This window comes from Phoxinus phoxinus (assembly GCF_949152265.1).
Source record: "Phoxinus phoxinus genome assembly, chromosome: 11".
NCBI lineage: Eukaryota > Metazoa > Chordata > Actinopteri > Cypriniformes > Leuciscidae > Phoxinus > Phoxinus phoxinus.
The window spans coordinates 29,033,039-29,049,767 of NC_136886.1; the positions used below are offsets into that span (position 1 = coordinate 29,033,039).

The following is a 16,729-nucleotide window of genomic DNA, read 5'->3' on the forward strand; positions in this document are numbered from 1 at the left end:
CTGACGCACGCGGGTAGAATGTGAAGAGCACATCATGATGGTGTCCTGTAGTGTGCACTCACAGTCGCAGCAGTAGAGAGGAGAGCACCACTGAGACAGATGAAGCTGCCATCGCAGCAGAGCCCATCCACGGCTGCAGCACCAGACCGACGGGCATGAACACACCTGAAAATCAGCCTCAAACCAGTAAACCACATCCATCTATTACTGAATGCACACAGTACTCGCTAATGTAAGAAAACATCGGAACCAGTGTGGGTGGATCGGTTTACCTGCTGCAATAGGGATGCCAAGCAAGTTATAAATGAGAGCAAACACAAAGTTTATCCGGATTCTCTGCACTGTTTTTTTAGACAACTCGATACTGGCCACCACATCCAGCAGATCATTCTACATCAACACAAAACATAATTGAATTTTTTTAAATAGAATTTCCCCCTTTATTTCCTGATAAATCGATTGTAATTGGGTAACTCACCCGTATAAGGACAATACCTGCTGCCTCAATGGCAACATCAGTGCCCGTTCCTATGGCGATGCCTAGATCAGCATGGGCAAGAGCGGGAGAGTCATTGACCCCATCGCCCACCATTGCAACTTTCAGACCTCTTTCCTGCAATTCCTGGACCTTTGCCACTTTATGGGAGGGCAAGACTTCTGCAAATACTTTCCTGATGCCTACCTGTAAAATAAAACAGTGTATTCTGGTGTAAATGCTTCCTGATGCCTACCTGTAAAATAAGACAGTGTATTCTGGTGTCAGACAAAATCAGACAGAAAGTCAAAGACACAAAAGCACAAAATGTAAATTGGATGTCACAAACATGGCGGTCACATTAGCGAAATGTTTGTTGCAGATGAAAAAGGGTCATTGTTAATAGTGTAGTGATATATAAAGCACAGCTCACACAGAAGTCACTTTCAAACAAAGCAGCTTTCTATTGGTCAATGTGGCAAATCAACATGACCAACTTGAAACTGTTGTGAAATATGCGTGGGGGAATCGCAAAATTTCTGAAATATTAAAATAACTGGATTTCATCTGCGAAAATGTACAGAACAGATGTAATTATGACCACACCTTTATGAACATCAATATTCTGAATGGTGGTGCTTATGTGTGAACGACTTGAGTTTGAATCCAGCTTGTGATATTTTATATTATTATATGAATTCCTGCTCATATTTTATTTGGTTCTGCGTGTATGGATATGCACCTGTGTGGCGATGGCCCGGGCTGTACGTCTGTTGTCTCCTGTGATCATGAAGACCTCTATTCCCATACTGCACAGGGTGTGAACAGCTAGAGCCGACTCTGGCTTTACAGTATCTGCCACAGCTAACATAGCACACAAGACACCTAAAAAAAAGACAGAAAGGGGGAGAAAAAGAGTGATGACATCTAAGCTTGACATCTAAAGGAGTAGTTCACCCAAAAATGACGATTATCCGATTATTTACTCACCCTCAGGTCATCCTAGGTGTACACGACTTTCTTCTTTCAGCCGGTCACAATCGGAGTTATAACTAACAATATCTTTAAATAGCTTTGTAATGCCATTGAATTGTGCCTGAGTTTTTGAAGCTCCTAAAAGTGCATCCATCCATCATAAAAGTAACCCATTCGACTCCAGGGGGTTAATAAAGGCATTCTGAAGCAAAGCAATGGGTTTTTGTAAGAAAAATATCCATATTTAAAACTTTAACCATAATTACTGGCTTCCAGCAACAGCCGTACGTCTGTTCACAAGAGAGACGAGGTCCGGCGGAAGAGTGACTTCTGACCCGACGTATGACATAGCTTCTCTTCTCTTATATCGAAATCCCGTTATAGACTTCTAATTCGTGGCTGGTGTTTTGTTTTGCTCTATCCTTTGTGCTTCCGCATTCATCAATTCTCACCTACAGTAAGCTTACACTACGCCTACGTCATACGCCATACATCGGGTCAGAGGTCACCCTTCTATGTAAGCCTATATATTTCTAACAAAAACCCATTGCTTTGCTTGAGAAAGCCTTTATTAACCCACTGGAGTCGTATTGATTACTTTTATGATGGATGTACTTTTTGGAGCTTCAAAAATCCAGACACTATTCAATGCCATTACAAAGCTGGGAAGAACCAGGATATTATTTAATATAACTCCTTGTGATCGGCTGAAATTAGAAAGTCATATGCACCTAGGATGTCTTGAGGGTGAGTATATTATGGGATTATTTCCATTTTTGGGAGAACTATTCCTTTAATAGCTTGATTTAACTAATAATACATTCAAAATATATTATAAATGGACATCAGGTGGAAAAAGTATGATACAACATTTTTAAAATTAGACCCACTGGCAATTTCTGAGAAATTGTTGATATTTGAAATCACAAAAGCAAATACGCCCCTACCTAAAAGGATCACACCTCTATCTTGATAGCTCTGCCCCAAAATTCATGAACACGCTATGCAGCACAGGCACCTCCCCCCTCATGAGTGGACACGCCCCTTACTGCTGAAATCGCTAACTGCACCTTTAATATTGTCAGGAATATGTTTTGTTCGTTGTGTTGTTCTGTTTCCCAGCCATGTGTTCACTGACCTAGTTTCCTAGTGTGTGCCAGTTTGTTCCTTTAATTACTGATTTCATTCACCTCTTGTTCAATTAGTTAACTCATTAGTTTTCCCTGTTATTTTAAGCCCTGTGTCTCAGTTCCTGGGTCTAGTATTGTTTGCGTGAATGCCAAACGTTGTTGTTATCCAAGTTTATCTCTTAAGTTTTCCTTGTGGATTATAATAAAAAACGGTTTAAGTTTCTATCTCTAACGTTGTGCGCTTCTCTACAGCCTCCAACCGTTACAAAAATGCCTGTTAGACTAAACTTATTTTCTTAACATGCAAATAAACACAAAGGTCATTTATGAACTTGGGCGGTACCATCAATGGCTACAAGTATGGCCGTCTGTCCTTTAGTCTCATGGCTGCTCATGGCATCATCCACATCAGCTGTGACCTCCAAACCGTTCCGCAACATCCACTGTCTGTTCCCGATCAAAACAGAGTATGAGGGGCAATCTGAGAAAAGACATTTATATATATCAGTACTGTGTATCTTTCTTCTTCATTCACCAAGAGATTCATTCATTCAAGGAAGTCTGAGCCACAATCACACTGAAATAAATAAATAGACAAATACAGGAAAATACAAAAAACTGACACACAACAAAACTTTTATGCTTTAAAACTACACAAGCAATGTTAAGTGCTGGAAATATTAATATGATAAAGTATCTATGGAAAAAAATAGAAAAAGGCCCTTTTAAAGGAAAAAGGCTTGCACAAAAGCTCACACTAGGAGGCACCATTAACACACATTTACCTTACCTGACCCTGAATCTGTGCCTGCCACCAAGCTGCTCTCATCTGTGGTGGCTCCTTGGATAGTGACAAGTGGTGTTTGCTTTGCTGCGGGTGTGTTTGTTTCTTGTGTCTTTGGGCTGTTCTGCAGCAGATCCTCAATGTTGGAGACTTTACAACTTATTCCACAGCCTGGAACAGCCTGGAAGTCATGGCAGGAGCCCAGAGTTTCTGTTCCCAACTCCTACAGAGAGACAGATTTAGAAGCAGACAAACCTCTTTCATCAAACAGACATGGAAACAGCAGTGGGAGATTTTGGAGACTTTTGTATGTACAGCTGGATCATGTGATACTGTCCTGAAGTTTCAAAGTTTGTTGTGCGTGTGGTGGCTTTCCCAAACCTCTTTGCAATGCTTTGCGACAGCTATGCCCAGTGGATGTTCACTGCTGGCCTCGGCGGTGCCAACCACAGCCAGAACCTTCCGAAGAGGAAGCCTTGCTCGGTCCCACAGAACCAGAACTCGGGTCACCTGCGGCACACCATTAGTGATAGTGCCCGTCTTATCAAACATAACAGCCCTAACCTGCAGGAGCAGCAGGGAAGAGAGTCCAGTTATAACAGATTACCCAGTGAATCCTAAAAGAACCTTGTTAAAATGTCTCTATATATATGAATATAGATAATATACAGAGTACTATAATTAGACATAAAAATAGAATATATATATATATATATATATATATATATATATATATATAATAGTATATTTGAAATGATATTATAAATGTATTATATATGTTTATTTTATAAATGATGCTGGTAGAGACCATCTATTTTGCTGGATTTTTATATATTATGCATCTACAGTATGCATTACACAATTTGTGGTCAATATGTTTTTGAAAGTATCTAATGCTCACCAATCATACATTTATTTGATCAAAACAGTAAACAAAACAAAAAAATATGTGAGATAATATTACCATTTACAATAACAGTTTTCTATTTGAATATATTTTAAAAATGTAATTTATTCCTTTGATGGCAAAACTGAATTTTCAGTATCCAGTCTTCAGTGTTCTTGATCCTTCAGAAATCATTCTAATATGCTGATTTTCTTCTCAAGAAACATTTCTTATTATCAAAAATGTTAAAACCAGTTGTGCGGCTTAATATTTTTGTAAAAACTGTAACGCATTTCTGTCAGGATTTTTTGATGAATTAAGTTTAAAAGAACAGCAGTTTTTTAAATATAATTTTTTGTAACAATATAAAATTCTTTATAGCCACTTTTGATTGTTAACATGTCCTTCCTGAATAATTGATCATTCTGACCGACCCCAAACTTTTGAAAAATATATACAGTATGTACATGCATAATATGTACAAATCCAGCAAAATTCCAATACCGCTGCACCCCAGGATGTCAGCTTAATAAATACAGACTTAGAAGAAGGAATTAGTGTTGAGCATTGCCTTGTGGGCCATCTCTAGGGGTTCTCCTCCCTTTATGAGAATGCCATTCTGAGCGCCCACCCCTGTGCCCACCATAACAGCAGTAGGGGTTGCCAGACCCAGAGAGCAGGGGCACGCAATGGACAGAACTGTGATGGAGGCCTGGAAGGCAAAGCGGACGATCACATCTGTTCGGGAGATGTTTTGCTCATAACCCTGTAGAGTTCACAATTAGGTTAGAGACTTTTTCTATTTTTTTTCTTCTCACACACATGATTGCGTTTACACACAGTTGATGAATTACTGTAACTCACAGGGAAATACTTTGCCACAATGTCAAAGTCCAGAAAGCCAATGATGAGCCATGCAACCACTGTTAGCAAGGAGATGATCACTATGAACGGAACGAAATAGCCACTCAGTCTGTCGGCTAACTGTTGAATCGGTGCCTGCCAAAAGAATGTCCTTATTAAATGCCTTTTATTTAATTTTCCCTGAATTGATTTAACTACATAAAAAATATATATATATATATTATTATTTTATTACATTTTAACTACACACATGTACATACACATTACCATGTAACATAGAAAAACTACATAAGTAGATTAATCGTGAATAAATATTTTAAAAGACAGCAAGCCCAAGTAAAATTAAATAGGGAAGTAAACTTGCTTTTGTCTGCACATGCATGTCCATTTACAGGTTCTTTACTCTCGGCCTCTTATTACATTGCTGATACCTCTAAAAGCAAAGGTTTGTTTGCACACATGTCTGAGTGTGTTTGTATCATGTTTGTGTACATGAATTACTACCTTTGATGTCTGCGCCTCTTCCACTAGTTTGACTATCTGGCTGAGCGTGGTCTCTGACCCTACATGTGTGGCTTCCACTAGTAGAGCTCCATGAGCGTTAATAGAGCCTGCAATCACGCAACTGCCTGGTTTCTTAATGACCGGCATTGGCTCTCCTGGAATGATAAATAGACTTTCAGTTAGGATTTCCGATTCTTAAGATTCATCAGGCAGCTTTGGACCAATATAATGCTAATATAACTAATGAACAAGACAGATCACTAAGAAAAAGCAGAAGGTGAAGCCAGAAACCAAAAATCACACTTTGAGCTGGCACTCATACCAACTCACAAATGAAAAAAAAAAAAAATGGGATAGTTCACTCAAAAAGGAACATTTTGTCAGCTAGTTCGTTTAGCTACTCACTCTAATGCCATTCCAAACCCATAAGAATTCTTTGGAACTCAAATGAAGATATTTGAATGAAATCCGAGAGATTTCTGTCTCTCCATTAAATGTCTATTCACACAAAACTATGACGCTTCAAAACATTCATAAAGAGATCATAAAATAAATCCATATGAATTGAGCAGTTCAACCCGAGTCCTCTGAAGAGAGTCTTCTGAATAAACATTGATCAGCGGACATAATCATAAGCATGCTTGAGCTTCCATGACCAAATTTGAATGCTGTAATCACTGTTCGCTGACTTTTGGGTAAATAGACTTTCAATGGAGGGACAGAAATCTCTGCTATTTCATTAAAAATATCTTAATTTGTGTTTTGAAGATGAATAAAAGTCTTGTGGGTTTGTAACGACATGAGACTTAGACTTTTTGACAGACTTTTAAATTTGTGGGTGAACTAACCCTTTCATTTTTCACCAAAGGTCATCTGTGTACTTTTTAAGTTAAGAAACTTTCTCCTATTCTATTCCTATCCAAGCTTAATATGCAAATACAATTATAAGCACACTGTACCTTTAACTTAATATCACAATGACGTTTCTGAATCACTGGGAAAACCTACAAAGAATGTACTATGACACTGTTTACAAATGTAACATCCTAAACCACACAAACCCCCACTAAGTTAAAGTCTTACCAGTGATAAGGGACTCATCTGCCATAGACGTGCCTGCAATGACCTTCCCGTCCACAGGGAACTTCCCCCCTGGTGCCACCTTTACCACGTCACCTCTCTGCACCAGATCCACAGATACCTGCTCTTCCCTGACACATGAAAGGAAATTGACAGTTTAATTTAGCATACGTCTCATGCAACACAGCACACACATCAATCAATACCATTCAGTATTCAAATTCATGTCAGGGGTGCTCAATCCTGCTCCTGTTGCCTCACGCTTACAGCAGTGCTCCTTGCCTGTCAATCATTTTGTGTGTTTGGGTTTGCTGGTATGTCCTTGGAGGATGTTTTTTGTTTCAAGGTGTTCATTTTGACAACACTAAATTTGATACATCTACTGTAAATAAGAAGGTTGATATCAAAATATCAGTTATCAGTCATACCTGAAGTATCCAATTCACTTATGAGCTTATTGAGCACCCCTGAAATGTGATTAGTTTCTAGCTCAAAGCTTATATAATGACTTCAGTAGACTCTAGAGAGTGAACTGAACCTGATGATGATGTTGTCTCGGCCCAGGGACACTATAGTGGCATCCGTGGCCTGAAGTGACATGAGTTTAGCCAGAGCCTCAGAAGTTTTACTCTGAAAGGACAAAATAAAGGCAAAAATCATGGGTTTGTATCTCATTCAGGTAAGAAAGATGGTCAAATGGTAAGCTCACATAAACAGTCCAGCCATATAACCTTAGATTTAGTGTTTTCAGTTTCACAAAGACTGCTGTTCATTGCAATAATAATAACCGACTGCAGAACCCCAGAACCATATGTCACAGCAGTCACCAATACACTTATAACTCCCAAATTGCTTTTTGATTCCATGCGTTGTCTTGTCCCGGATTACATGTAAACCAATTACCCAGCAACACAAGTAGTATATTATCCTCTCATGCAGTTACAGATGTAGCATTTTGCCTGTACCACGTCTGCACAAGATGAGAACATATTTTGATCATTTTAAAAAGAGTCAGAGTTTGCAATATATTTCCTCCTGCCCTACCGTGAAACACTCACTTTGTAAGGAAGAGTTCCTGTCACAAATCATACACACACTACAATAAGCTGACAGAACACAGGTTAATGTGTTTTAATGCCGGGTGAAATCGGGGTAAGAGGCAAAAATCTAGCCGTGTCGATCGGTTTATGCTAAAGCCGTTTATGATCTTACTCCGATATAGGAAAACAAGTTAATTTATTATGCATAATCATCTTAAGACCATGCGCATAAAAATTATATTTGAATAAATTATTTGCTGCCGGTTTGTTATATCGGTATAATCTATTTCAGGTAAATGGCATTAAAAAAAATCAGACCGTTTTTGGCTAGTATGCTAACATTTATATACAGTAGCACTGCTTTTGTACTAAAATGTAAAAACGTAGGTACGCCATTATCAAAACACAAGTTTCAGTATATTTTGTGGCTGTTACTGATTAAACTAAGGAGAGTTCAGAGCAGCTCGGGGAATTCATTTTGTCAGCAAAGAGCAATTCATTATTTCAGCATTTTTATGACATAATGATAGCACTCATTTGAAGCATGTGAGTGAATCCATTACAGAGAAATTACAGCACCAGACATAATAAACTAAGGGTCATAAACCACTGCTGCCGTAAAGCTGCATGCATTCACAGCCCACGAGATAAACATAAATAATTGTAAATATATGTAAACAAATATATTAAATCAACGGTAAATAAGCATTTTCTGATACAATGATTTTTGTCAAGTCAAGTCATCTTCATTTATATAGCGCTTTTAACAATGTAAATGTTTTGTTGCATGTAAAAAGCTATTAAAAACCTCAGTGTGCAGGCCAATAATGTGATATATGGCCTTAACAGCTTGCTAATAAATTAGGTTGTGTAGGAAATATCAAGTTAAGTGTATATTAAAATATGGATATGGAAATGACCACCAGTCAAAAGCTTACTAATTTCCTCATAAGGGACATGATTTTTGTTTGTTTGTTATGTAACCAAAACAAAGTCCTTTATATGGGAACATCTAAATTAACTGGCTTTATTTTAACTTTATTTCATAGACTAAGGCAAAATATATTATAATGACCCATTTTTAATATACTACATTAGGTTGGCACCAACAAAAGACATTTTTAAGGGTCAGATCACCTAGAATTATCTCTTTAATCCCCCTTTTTCTGTTTTGGGTCTAAGCGCCGGTTAATATCTCAAAATACTTGCCATTAGGGTATTAGGCTGATATGCCATGAATATTCCTCATTTTATATGAACTAATTAAAAACGTGATAACAACTTGATAACAAGCTTCAAATATCCCCTAAGACGTGCTGCCTCTCAATATTTATAACACATTTACCATTGTCAGAAACAGCATCATTTTGTCACTGCTAACTTTACAGTCCTAAAGAGTGATCATTTGAGTTTTCTTGATGTTTCTTTACCTTAGCAACATGCTCCAGCCAGCGTCCTAGAGCGATGAACACAAAAAGCATCGGAGGCGTATCAAAGAATGTCAGAGGACTCTGTTTGGCTCCTTCAATCATGGCCACGATCAGCACAATGAATGAATACACGTACGCAATGGTGGTTGCCAAGACAATGAGCACATCCATGTTGGCTACACCATGTTTTAGCGAACGGTACGCTTGTATGTAGAAGTATCGGCCACCTAGAAACTTAATGAGATTAAAAAGAATCAGAAAAAGAGAGTGAAATACTATTAAAGATTCATCGGCTGTCACTCAAACAATTATGCATGACCTTTATATGATAAATATTCACAGTAAATACCTACTAATATAAAAAAAAACATTAGTAATGACACTAAATCTGAAGCACTAAACATCTAATCAATACAATCGCTGACTTATAATGGGTCTTTATTCACTAGCCATGCACATCTGCAAAAAACCAGTGCATGTTCCAGTCAGTCTCTGCATTAGTGGTGGGGATTGTTCAGTGAATCTTTCTACAGATTACATCCAGGCCAGTAGGTGGTGACAAGCGACTTCCTTTACCTGCGAGTTATTAATCTGTTATTAATCTACATTCATTCAGTAACGAAACTAATGAGTCATTAAATCATTTATTCACTAATTTGTTCCAAAGCTTTGTGTGGAATGACACTGAAGATTGGAGTAATGATGCTGAAAATTCAATAAAATACATTTTAATAATAAAATAGTATACAATTATTTACATTTTAATAATATTTCACCATATTACTATTTTTTTAAAATGTATTTTTTATCAAATAAATACAGCCTTGGTGAGCATAAGAGACTTCTTTCTGAAACCAAACATTAAAAAAAATCTTAAAAGCCCTAACGGTAGTGTATAAATATTAGATTCTATACATGTATATATTCTTCTTAATCATTATTATTATAATTAAATCAAACATATACTAATTAAACTAAGTGACACTACACTAAATCGTCCTTATTTCAGAGTAACAGAAATGACATGCCTGTATAAGCAATCATTCTATGCCCACATATTGTGATGGCCAGGTAAATAAATGTAAATAAAAGGACATTACTATATTGGTTTGGTTTAAGGTCTTTATTTGTCATTGTACTGAGTCAGTGCATGGGCTAGTTATTTGGCTTAAGGTTAAAACATTAAAACCAGTTAAAATTCCTTTTTGGCTAAAATGTGACTTTAATAACATAGCTCAAATTGTTAAAGTTCCTTTTGTAATTAAGATGACTTGAAATGTTTAGTACCTGGTGTGTTGTGGGAATGGACCAGCCTAGTGACAAAAAGATTCAAACAGAAAGTTGATCTATTTTATGGGAATTCTAAAGGAAATTAGACTGTACCAACTTTGATGGATTAGAGGGGACAAAGGAAAATGTGATATCTTGATCAATGTGACTTTTGTTTAATAGAATTCCTTTTGCATGAACTAAAATTTAACCGTGGCTCTAAATTTAGTTAAATGTATTGTGTTCATTCCAGGGTTCGTGTTGTTACTGTTGTAAAAATTTGTATGGTTTTGTTTCCCCTTTTTGTTTTCATGGTGCTGGCCACCTCGTGTAAATTCAGTGTATGTTTTGTCTAGTGAGGGTTGTTACTTTATTGTATCCTGGGAATGGTGGTGTTGAATCTTCATCCTCTGTCAGTTTGAGAGGCTCAAGCTCAATTATGTCCTTTGATGTAACCTGAATGCAATACAATTTTTGGATCTTCTTTTTAACTGTTAACATTTTTGGCCTGTTTCCTCTCTAATGAGGCTTGATCACGCTTGCGTAAGCAATATTTAATAAAAACTGTTACAACTGAAGACCACTTTGCTCCCTGTTTTGTGGCAATGGACTCATTTTTTTGTTGTGATTTGCTAAGGCTCATGGCAGATAGAGCAGTAGAGGTACCTGAACAGGTGTGCAGAGCAGGAAGAAGGCCAAGTTAATGATGGAGAGACCAGGAAGGATGTTCTGGTCCACAGGCATGGATCCACCATGCTCCTTGTGTTGACTGTCCATCACTATCATGTAGATCATCAAACCCATCACTGGGATCCCAAACACCAGGCTGAACAGAAACGAATGCTTCCACCTGCAGGTATAGAGCAGTTTACACTATTATACGGAAATACACTGGTTTCCATGTTTTATGGGGACTTTCCAAAGACATAATGATTTTTATACATTACAAACTGTATATTCCATCCACAAACCATAACCCTACCCCTAAACACAGACCACATTTAAAAAAAAAAACATTTGTATGATTTATAAGTTGTTTTCTCGGGGGGGCCAACATTTTTCAAAAATGTGGGTTGTGTTTAGGGTTGTGTTTACCTTGACCACACACACACACACACACACACACACACACACACACACACACACACACACACACACACACACACACACACACACACACACACACACACACACACAGAAATATGAGAGGTTAAATTTGAAAAAGATACTTGCTGCCGAATTTCCTCTTGGTGGTCCAGTGTGTTGTTCAGTCCCTCCCTTTTTATTAAAGACACACCAAAACCCAAACCCTATAGAAAAGAGGAAAAGGAGAGTTTATTTGTCACAAATTGACAAATAAAATGAGTGTAAAGGAATAACACCAATAAATGAATAAAATAACACTAATGTTAAAACAACTCATGCTTGTCAATAATATAAATAAAAGTTTACCTCAATAATTCGAACGATATCTCGAGAGCCTACCAAATCCGAGTCAAATTTCACATGAGCTTTGTTTGTCGCCAAAGCAACAGAGGCTTCCAGTATTCCCTTTGTCCTTAAAAGTCTGCTCTCGATGTTATGGACACAGGAAGCGCATGTCATACCGGTGACCTGATGAAATATCAGTCAAGACTGAAACAAGCTCAGAGGCCTAGACATTGCTGACATCAAACCATACTTTTGTTGAATTCTACATCAGACTTTCATTAGAATTTCCATTTAATCTCTCTTCCCACTGGTTTATATATATATATATATATATATATATATATATATATATATATATATATATATATATATATATATATATATATATATATATATATATATATATACAACGGGTTGTTGATGTTGTTTTTTACTATAGCCTTTCTTTTAAATATATAATGTTTTGCCTTTTGTGGAGATCATGTTTCCTGTAAATGCAAGAACTTTTTAATTCAAGCAGTGAAAAATGTTTGAATACATTTATTGGGGAAAGATGACTTGCGATTTGGCAGAAATAAAAGGGTGAAAAAACCCATAGACTGAAAATACACTTAGTTTTAATTTGTGTGATATCGATAAATGATATTATTATGACTGAATATTTACTTCTTGTGTTTAAAACAATCAGTGTATAAGAAGATATTTTAAGTGAAAGCTGTTCCTTTAAGTACTAATGAAAAATACTCAATTTAATTGATAATGGCTGTTAGTCATATTGTTTTAATAAAAAATACTAATTATTTAGAGGTAACAACATTTTTAAGAATCTTGTGCTACATTTTTTTTAAAATAAAAATATTAAATACAAAAAACAATATCTGTTTAATATATATCAGTTTCAAATATCTAAAGAGAATAACATTTAAAACTTTTTTTTTTTTTTTTTTTTTTTTTTTGCATATTATGAAAGTCAATGGGTCCATCAACTATTTGTTTATCCATATTCTTCAAAATATGTTATTTTGTGTTCAGCAGAAGACAGAAATTCAGTTTGGAACAACTTGAGGGTGAGTAAATGATGACAGAATTTTCATTTTTGGGTGAACTATCGCTTTAAAGTATAATAATAACACTGCCAGACACTCACAGAGAGATCCAAGACACCATCCTGGACTGTATTCTCTTCCATCACTGAGGCGCCGAACCCTAAGCGAGAGATGAGTTGGATGATCTGTGCTGGGTCCAAAAGCCCGGGATCATACTTCACCTCAGCCTTTCCACCCATCAGGGCGACCAATACGGATTTAATACCTAAACAATCAATACACATACAAATCAAACCACTGTTGCTTATTATATGATATTGATAGCAATTTTAAAAAGCACTCTTTATCCTGAATGCCATTTTTACCTTCATGTTTCAACAGGTTTCTCTCAATGTTGGCCACACAGGATGCACAGGTCATTCCTGTCACATGAACAAAACATTTCCGTGTCTCCCTTTCCTCTGAGCCACAGAGGTTCTCTTTGGTGATTTCACTTAGTGAAGATTTGGATGTGTGGCCTTGTGAGGGCAGGTGTTTCACACCACTTGACATCTGACTGCTTGATGGAACTTCACAAACTCCAGAATCTTTGAAAGAGATAAAGAATTGTGCACAGTATGGAAGACATTTAATGTGCATACAGAACATTAGTGAAGAATTCTTTTTAATATGTTTTTTATTATTTTAGGCAATTATTTTATCATTGGTGCACTATTATAGTTTTTGTTAATATTATGAATTAGATTTTATTTTATATTTTTGTTTTAATTTTCATTTTAGATTTGAATGTTTTTGTCATTTTTATTGGTTTTGTTGTTTTAAATATGTCTATATGTTTTTATTAAGTTTTAGATTATTTATGATGGTACACTGTACGAAGTCATTGGATCGCTGTTCTTCTCACACTACATGACTGTATGGGGCACCATTAAAGCCGGGTACACACTGTAGGATCTCAGTTGATATTAATGTCAAACTGTACGGCAGTCAAGACGCATTAAAAACAGATGCACACAAGAAGACTATAAGATATATATATATATCCTACTGTAAATATTTTTTAATGGCTTTATGTTTATAGGGATCACAGTTAAAAAGTTATGAACATTTGAGAGAGAGAGAGAGAGAGAGAGAGAGAGAGAGAGAGAGAGAGAGAGAGAGAGAGAGAGAGAGAGAGAGAGAGAGAGAGAGAGAGAGAGAGCAGTCTACCTAAAGCCTCTTTAATCCGATTAACTCACCCACTTTCCCTTTTAAAGGTTGCCATGTCTGGGTTTTGAGTCATTCAAGTACACTTCATGTTATTCTAGAATGGCAACCTGTGTGATAACCAAGGAAACCATTGTTCTTGACAGATTTTGCTGGCAGAGAAGAAGCCACTGTCTAGACAAGATATCTATTAGTGGTCCCTGTGAGAAAGATGATCTTCACTGTGTGAGATATGTATTATAATATGCATTTACTACCTTGATCCAGCCACGCTTCAAATCCCATGTCCTCAATTGCAGCCCGCAGTTCTTCTGGACAGGTCACGCTGGAGTCAAATGTTACAATTCCATTCTTTTCCTGTAAGCAAACTTTTATGGAGCGTACCCCAGCTCTCTGGGACACAATTCCCTCTATGGCTTGAACACAAGAGTTGCATGTCATCCCTTCAATTCCAATGGTGACACTCTGGAGTGGAATTTTGGTGGAATTCAATGTAGAGTTCCAACCAGGAATGGAAACCCTAAAATTCCCGGGTGGAATCTCCTCTAAGAACCCTTTAACTGTCTCCAGGGTTAGCAGAGATGGGTCGAATCTAAGGTCCACACTTCCTTTTTCCAATGAAACGAATACAGCGTTCACACCTAACATTCCCGACAAGGTGTCTGTTATGTTCTTCACACATGACCCACAATGCATCCCTTCTACACCCAATGTCACCTCAGACCAATCAGTCGTCGAAGGCTGTAGTTGGCTTGGCAAGACCAGAAGTGAAGCATCAAACCCCATATCCTCAATATGTTTTCTCAAATCCTCAGGTGTAACCTTTGCAGGGTTAAACCTCAAAGAGGCTTCTTTATCGCTCAAAGACACCTGGACGCCAACAACACCTTGAAGACTTCCAACGCGCTCCTCAATAGATCGAACACATGATTGACATGTCATTCCCTGCACCCGGATCTTCACCTCAGTCTCCTCGGCCACTAATTGGTGGCCCAAATTGCGATTCAGTCCATTGGGGCACTCCGATTCATAACCAAGATTATCAAAGGCATGTTTTTCAGGGGTCCATCCCTCCTGTGGACTTCCTTCCTCCTAAACAAACAGAAAAACTGAGCATCAACTTATTAGCTTACAGATATTACATACCAGTTGAGAAATATAACGCATGTCGCTTTGTATCATTGACGTGCTTCTACCTTCAAGGCATTTTAAACATTTATTAAAAATTCTTAGTGAAAACACTCAACTGAACCCAATAAATTGGCTCTAAATCTGAGGCTCTACAACAAAGCACTTGCTACACACACACAGAGAAGTATTAGAGCAGATTAGTAAAGGTTGTCTGACTGAACAATCAAATCACAAGACTTGGAATTTACTCCACCTATTTTACTACTCAATGACTTTTACATGATTACAACTGAGTGTTGATCATATTTGATCTAAAGTGCCATTTTTATTTGTACTTTATGCATTTGTTATGCAACAGGCTTTGATCGAAAGAGCTAAAGTTGCTCTGTGGCCAAAAAAGGTCAAGACTGTAAAAAGTTTTACAGTGGAAATAATTGTTGTCGTTCATTCTTTACTTAGGCTACTAGTATTTGTATTTATATTAATGTCATTGAATTGGACATTTAACCTTCTAATAGATACAGATTTAAAAGTCTAGAAATTAATGCTCATTCAAGAAATGGAAATATATAATCTATATTATCCGCTAGTTCAAACCTTGATATTACATAATAAAATATCAAAGTAAGATTTCACACTATTTCAAACAAAGTATTTCAAATTTATAACTCAAATAAATAAATATAGACGTATGTTTAAAATAAAAATACATTGAACTAAAAACAAAAAGAATTGACACTTTGTGCATATGTCTATATTTTGAGGGATCTGCTGAAAGCCTGTGAACTTCAGGACATCCATAAAAATCACTGCAAGACCAATTAATGGCCAAAAAGCAAAAGAGAAGTTACTTCTAAAGTTACTAGCACTTTAATATAACCAATGACATTTTTAGATATGCCTATTTTAAACAGTTTTTATTTTATTTTATTTTATTATTAAACTTTATGTAATGATCAAATTGTTATGAATGAAACTAACCTTATATTCCTTCGGTCCATCTTTACTATTTTGTGAGGAAGAACAAACGCAAAGGTCCGGCCCGCAGCGGCACAAAGGTTTGCAGTCTTCCAAGCAGAGCTTCTCCGCACTGACTGGCCCATTATCAGACGACTTAGAGATAAACTTGGCAAGATTACTGAAAGGACTGAGTTTGTTCATTGTAGCGGTGTTCCAGTAGACCTAAGACTTTACTTTAGATTACCCTTCTTTAACCAACAATTGAAAAACAAAAAGCGCTAGTTTGTGGCATATCGCTGCTGCTGAGTGAAAGGGTTGTCCTGTGGCGTGACGGTCCGTGCGCATTTAAATCTCCGCAGGTTTTGCGCCCCGCGTGTCATCGCGCGCTATGGATTTTGCACCCGTCACCGCCGGTCAAACTTTTGCCCGTCACATTTACTGTCAATGATTAAACTGACTGATGTTACCGAGTGCAAAACTAAAACAAATAAGTGTTATAAATCAGTTCCGAGCACATC

The 16,729-nt window shown here is 37.0% G+C and overlaps 1 protein-coding gene across 3 annotated transcripts in view; it reads right to left on the minus strand.

Moving 5' to 3' along the window:
• Positions 1-16,729, minus strand: part of atp7b (ATPase copper transporting beta) — a 43,824-nt gene that overhangs the window by 5,057 nt on the left and 22,038 nt on the right. Inside the window, exons 1-20 of one of the 3 annotated variants that reach the window (XM_079628224.1) lie at positions 16,233-16,669; positions 14,378-15,212; positions 13,280-13,501; positions 13,016-13,179; positions 11,890-12,051; positions 11,671-11,747; positions 11,104-11,287; positions 9,169-9,402; positions 7,237-7,328; positions 6,702-6,829; positions 5,619-5,773; positions 5,115-5,249; positions 4,822-5,016; positions 3,746-3,928; positions 3,371-3,587; positions 2,924-3,061; positions 1,218-1,360; positions 479-682; positions 273-390; positions 63-165 (exon numbers count right to left, since the gene is read on the minus strand). In XM_079628224.1, the coding sequence (XP_079484350.1) occupies positions 63-165; positions 273-390; positions 479-682; positions 1,218-1,360; positions 2,924-3,061; positions 3,371-3,587; positions 3,746-3,928; positions 4,822-5,016; positions 5,115-5,249; positions 5,619-5,773; positions 6,702-6,829; positions 7,237-7,328; positions 9,169-9,402; positions 11,104-11,287; positions 11,671-11,747; positions 11,890-12,051; positions 13,016-13,179; positions 13,280-13,501; positions 14,378-15,212; positions 16,233-16,412 (3,869 nt within the window). In that variant the 5' untranslated portion in view covers positions 16,413-16,669. Of the gene's footprint in view, positions 1-62; positions 166-272; positions 391-478; positions 732-1,217; positions 1,361-2,923; positions 3,062-3,370; positions 3,588-3,745; positions 3,929-4,821; positions 5,017-5,114; positions 5,250-5,618; positions 5,774-6,701; positions 6,830-7,236; positions 7,329-9,168; positions 9,403-11,103; positions 11,288-11,670; positions 11,748-11,889; positions 12,052-13,015; positions 13,180-13,279; positions 13,502-14,377; positions 15,213-16,232; positions 16,670-16,729 lie in introns of those variants that run through there. The other 2 variants (XM_079628225.1, XM_079628226.1) reach the window with 2 other exon arrangements.